At 36.3% G+C, this 6,000-nt stretch overlaps 1 protein-coding gene across 1 annotated transcript in view; it reads left to right on the top strand.

Moving 5' to 3' along the window:
- STARD6 (StAR-related lipid transfer (START) domain containing 6) overlaps positions 1-3,788 on the top strand; it is a 27,018-nt gene extending 23,230 nt beyond the window's left edge. Inside the window, exons 5-6 of the mRNA XM_008580951.1 lie at positions 1,163-1,256; positions 3,587-3,788. Of these exons, the coding sequence (XP_008579173.1) occupies positions 1,163-1,256; positions 3,587-3,788 (296 nt within the window). The remainder of the gene's footprint in view (positions 1-1,162; positions 1,257-3,586) is intronic.
- The last annotated feature ends 2,212 nt before the right edge of the window (positions 3,789-6,000 follow it).

The following is a 6,000-nucleotide window of genomic DNA, read 5'->3' as shown; positions in this document are numbered from 1 at the left end:
TCTCTCTCTCTCTCTCTCTCTCTCTCTCTCTCTCTCTCTCTCTCTCTCTCTCTTTCTTTCTTTCTTTCTTTCTTACTCAGCACCTCATTTTGAGCTAAATATTTTGTATGCATTATCTCACTAATGAGGAAACTGAAGCTCACAGAAATCAAGCACTTAAGAAATTAAGTTACATAGCTATAAGCTGAACCAGAATTAAAACGCGTGTCTTTCTGATTTTCCACAATAAGAGCTAACTACCATACTATATGCCTCCTAAAAGACTCATACGTGTTTGTAGACTATAACAAGTTTTTTTTGAAGACAAGTATAATCTCCATATTTTAAACAGAAAAAATATTTTAATATCACTTCTGGCAGTACCATCATGCCAACATAATAGGCTCTGTTAAGATAATGATACAGGCCATAAAAAATAGAAAATTCACTCAACCACATTAGTCTCCTAAACTAGTGTTTAACATTGTATTTCCAACATATGTTAAACTCACATAGGAAAATCCATCTTGTCTGACATGAGCAGGATTCAGTTACACAAAATAAACAAATATATTTTTAAAAATATTTTTGAAAGAGTATATATAATTATCATGAATTCGGTCATAATCAAATCAGTTCCCTCTGCATCCACATGCAATACAGATTTTATGCTGCATAATTCCTAAATAAACTACTCATTTTTAGCTGAACTTTGAAGTTAGCTACAGGGCATTGGCAGAAGAAGGCATTTTAAATTATCTTTATTGACAGACCATCTAACCACTTCAAATATTTTATTTTTTAAAAAATATGATTAACAAAAAAATCCATGAACCCATAACCCTAATAGAAGTCTTTTCCTTTGTGATTTCTTTTGCTTCAAATCTCAGAAAGTAACTAAATGATACTTTTAACAATTTTGATTGTATACAAAAATGTAACAGCATCTTTTTAAATACTAGTGGGAAAAAGTTTGATAGGACAATACTGCTCATATTGGTATTTTCTCAATTTTGGCTTGTGTGCACATTCATATGTGCAAACATACATACACATGTTTAAAACTAATGTTAATGCTGATAACTAATTTAAATTAAATGCTATGTCATACAATTTTTTAAATATGTTACTGGAAATGGAATTTTTCATCTTTGTGGAATAATTTTTTTTTTTAATCACTTAGCTAACAGTGTGGTTTTTCCAGAATATCCTCCATCTTCAAATTATATCCGTGGTTATAACCATCCTTGTGGCTATGTATGTTCACCACTGAGAGAGTAAGTTTTATTTACATTTTTTATTTTAACAGCTTTTTTAGTTCAATTTGTGAATTAATGCAGGATTCCTGGCTCATCAGTAGAAATATGTACCAGCATATTCTGTTGTGAAAAAAACTGACCCTAAGTGCATTTTTAATATAACTTTTTATAATTGTTTTTATATTAAGTATAATGAGAATAGATAATTTTCTATAAAGTGTGATTTGAAGTTTCTGGAAATAGTCAAACATACCCAAACATTTTCCCACAGTTAAACTTTCCCTGATGTTTTGTATTTCCCCATTAGAGTCACTTCTATAAATTAAGGAATTTTTGTGAATTAAAAATGTTTGGATCATTTACCAAACATGGTAAATGAAGGGGTAAACATCATTTACCCCTTACCAACCAGCTGCCATAAACAAACAAATAAATAAACAAACAAATAAATAGATAGATAAATTTTCCTAGAATTACAACACACTTGCATTTACCCGCAATGATTGCTTTACCTTGAATGAATTATCTCCAGGGGACTACCTACTGAAAGCAGATACCTACAGAAGGGAAACCCAATAGGTATATTTAGATAAGAGAAAACCTGGAGAAATCAGAGATGAGTCACTGCCTACAGGTAGTCAGACTAGGGATAAGATGGCAACATAGAATACACATATTCTGTAAAAGCATGTACTCTAATTTAATGTATATCATTTCACAAATTCCTTAAGTTTTAATTTTTATTAAATGGTTTATTAAGTAAAAGATATTGGCACGTAGATTAAGTGTAAAACTTTATATTGGTTAGATATAAGCCTCTCAATACAAGAAATACAATATGTATGTGAAGATAACCAAATAAAATTAAATTTTAGACCCATATTCCTTAATGTTTTCTCTACTGAATGAGCAAACTAAAAGATCCCTCACAATTGTTTGCATTAATGGATAGGATCATTGGTGTGGATGATAATAATAATTATAATAACAATGTGTGGTCTTTCTACCCATTTGTCAAATTTGAATCTATGGCCAAGACTTTATTCTTCATAGCAGGAGGGAACAAAACAAAGGACTACTGCTCCAAATCAGTGAGGTAAATCAGTTGCTGTCAGGGACTCCAGCTGAGAAGTTATGCATCCTAAAGTATGCTTCACAGGCCAAGGCCCCTTCTTGCACCTTGTCAACTCTTCCTTTGCACTGCAAAAAGTATGGGACAAAAGCTTTAATCTAGATATCCTATCTAGAGTAGGAACTCCACTTCGCATCTTGCTAGGTTAAAGATATAGTCTCATTCATAGTTGGAGAGAAAGATGCTGACAAAAAAATGAGTCTTTCGTACCTTCTCTTTCCATGCAGCCCAACATTCTGGACAACCAACATTTGTAAACAAGCCATGCAGGACACTTATAAAACACATTATCAGTAGTAAAAGTACACTCTAGTAAATACTGGAAAGGCTTTCTATGTGTGTAAAGCCATAGTAAACTCAAATAGAGATTTAAGACCAAACAAACTTCTAGTAAGTATTCTCAATCCAGCCATTTGAGATCTGTGAAAATAGTCTAAACTGCATAGAGAAGGATATTGGAAAATGGGCACTCATGCTATTGGTTGGGAGCAGTGGTCTTCATACCCTCTAAAAGAATTTGGTAAAATTGTATTCTCCTTCCAACCTAAATGATAGTCGATAAAAGGACTGTTAAATAGAGTGTGAAATACTATATGTGGCCATGAAAAACAATTAAGCAGATCTGTATTTAAAGACACAGAAGGAAGTACATGATATCCTATTAAGAGGAAAATAAAACTAGTTGCAGAAAAATAAACATCTCATTTTTTAAAAAACAAACAAAATTGTGTATTGATGTATGTGGAATACATATGCATAAATGTACATATGTATGCTCTCTTTTTATATACATAGACAACTGTCTAAGATACAGTTAAAACTATAAACAGTGATTACCTCTGGGGAACAGAATAAGGGAGGGATAAACCTCTTTATGAAAATTCTGTATTGCTTAAATTTTCATAGTAAGCATACATTACTTATATAATTTTAAAAGTCAGTAAAATGACAAAAAGGAAAAGGTGTCTAACACTAAAGATTTTAAGATATATTCTATCTGATATTTTTTGTAAAATTTTTATTTGTAAGGATGAGTCTGTAAATTACTCAATCTCTTTCTTTTTCCTTCCTTCCTTCGTAACTATTTATCCTATCGTAAGCCCTATGGAGGGAATCAACAGTGAATAAGACAAGAATCCTGCTTTCCATAAACCTGTAAATTCAATAGGTAAATCTTAAAATTCTTTATCTTTTTTAACTCTTCCTTTGCTTACAGAAACCCAGCATATTCCAAACTAGTGATGTTTGTCCAGACAGACATGAAAGGAAAATTGTCCCCATCAATAATTGAAAAAACCATGCCTTCCAACTTAGTAAGCTTTGTCCTCAATGCAAAAGATGGAATAAAGGCATACAAAACTCCATCAGTACGTGGATGTCATCATAATGGTCATTCATCATTCCAAAAGAAGAAATGAGGCCATTCTGCTATAAAATCATGTGTAGTAATTATTGCAGTTTACTTCTAAGTCAACATGCATAAATACTGTTAAACTATTCTGTACAGTATTCTTGTACACATTACTGAAGAACCTGTGAAAATAAGAACTCGTAGTTGAACAAGATAACATCATTAAATATAGTTTTTAATCTCATGTAAGAATGTTTAATAGCATGTGTTATTAATACACTTTTATCTTTTGCTTTTGTCACTAGAAAAGGTTCTGCATTAGAATCAATAAGAAAACAGATACAGTCACATGTCAGCATTAATTAAAGATTAAAAAACATTTTAAATCATTTTTCCTTCACTTACTGCTTAAATTGAGAATTGTAGGAACATGAACTTAAAAATTGAAAAGAATTCCACTGAAATGTGTGACCAATGACATTTTGCATTTTTTTTTTTCTTTTGCGGCTGGCCAGCATGGAGATCTGAACCTATGACCATGGTGTAATATGACCATGGTGCTCTAACCAGCTGAGCTAACTGGCCAGCCTGACATTTTGAAGTTGAAATTGAATGAGTCATAAATCAGTTTCTGGTTGTGGCCAAAATGTAGTAGCCCATTTCTCCCTCGTCTTTCCTCCTTCAACTAAAAGACCCTACACATAACACAACAATCAAGCATTGGAACTCAAGCATAGGTGGAAAGAAGACAGCAAATTGTCTGGGGACCTTAGGACTTAAGGAATGACCTTCACCAAGTTCTCTGGGTTTCCTTATTGCCTCCCATAGATCCCAGACAGGGCACTGCAGAAGCCTCTAACCAGGAACTACTAACAGGCAAGTAACTAAAAAAAGAATAAAATAAGCTTCAGGAAAAAAGGCACAGGACCAGGAAAAGCGCAGCCTAACAGAACAAAAAAACTTCATGACATTACCCACCCTACACAGCCAAACAACAACCTAAAAGCCATCCCCACCCCACCCATGGTTTTAGTGGGACAGAGCAGGTAGATTCTCTTCTACCAAACCCTACCCCCATCCCACAGAAGCAGTCAGTGGTGCTCTGACACCCCCACTCTAAGGTGTCAGGAAGGCTCAGCAAGGAGCTAATCTCCCATCTTCTATGTGGCAGAAGCAGACAGCACTCTGAGTACCCTTCCAGGTGATGCTGGCTAACCAAGCAGGGAACTAATTTTCTATTTTCCACCCAGCAAAGCAGGTGGTGGTACAGACAGTATCAGTGGAGTCCAGTGACAAAGACCTTCCACCCCCACCTGGCAGCAAGAAGGCTAGTGACTACCGAGCATCACTGCCCTCTCCATCCCTGTTGTGACCAAGGACCAGCAGGATGCTAAGCCTCCATCCCCACCCAAGATCAGTGGTTTCCCTTCTATAGTAGGAATAATGTGCCCCCAAAAGATATGTCCATGTCAAACCCCTGGAACCTGTGGATGTGACCTTATATGGAAAAAGAGTCTTTGCAGAAGTAATTAAGGACCTCAAGATGAGATCATCCTGGATTATCCCAGTGGGCCCTAAATCCAATCACAAGTGTTCTTATAAGAGATGCACAGAGGACCGACACATGGAGAAGAGGAGAAGGCCATGTGAAGACAGAGGCAGAGACTGGAGTTTTGCAGCCACAAAATAAGGAACACCTGGAGCCACCATATGCTAGAAGAGGGAAGGAAGGATTCTTCCCTAGAGACTTTGGAGGGAGTGTGGCCGTGCTGACACCTCAGATTTAGACTTCTGGCCTCCAGAACTGTGAGAGAATAGTTTGCTTTTTTTTAAGCCACCAAATTTGTGGTAATTTGTTAAAGTAGCCATTAGAAACTATTATGCCTTCTGTGACGTTAGCAGGGTTCAGCAGGGGTCTAAGCCTCCATTCCTACCTGGGTATCAACAATATGGAACAAGCTGGTAGGACATGGGCCTATTCAGCACTCCACTTCCTTGTCCCTTCCCCTAGTATCATAGGGACCCACCCACTGGGAGGCAACAAGGATATGCAAATCAGTGCCCACTTTTGCCAGGAAGGTGCTGGCAGGGACAGAAGAGGAGCTGAACTGCCACCTCACCCATCTGCAATGAGTGTCAGACAGTGCTCTACTTTTGCCAGGGTGGTGATGGCAGGACTTGGTGGGGAGCTGAGCATACACATCCACCCAGCCCTCACATTCCACCTGAACAGTGGGACTACCTGCTAAAAAGGAAGATTAAATAGGATCCAGAGTCCT

Source organism: Galeopterus variegatus, unplaced genomic scaffold (genome assembly GCF_000696425.1).
Source record: "Galeopterus variegatus unplaced genomic scaffold, G_variegatus-3.0.2 Scaffold2217, whole genome shotgun sequence".
NCBI classification, from domain to species: Eukaryota; Metazoa; Chordata; class Mammalia; order Dermoptera; family Cynocephalidae; genus Galeopterus; species Galeopterus variegatus.
The sequence above is the reverse complement of the archived record's forward strand: the minus strand, read 5'-3'. Positions and strand labels throughout refer to the sequence as shown.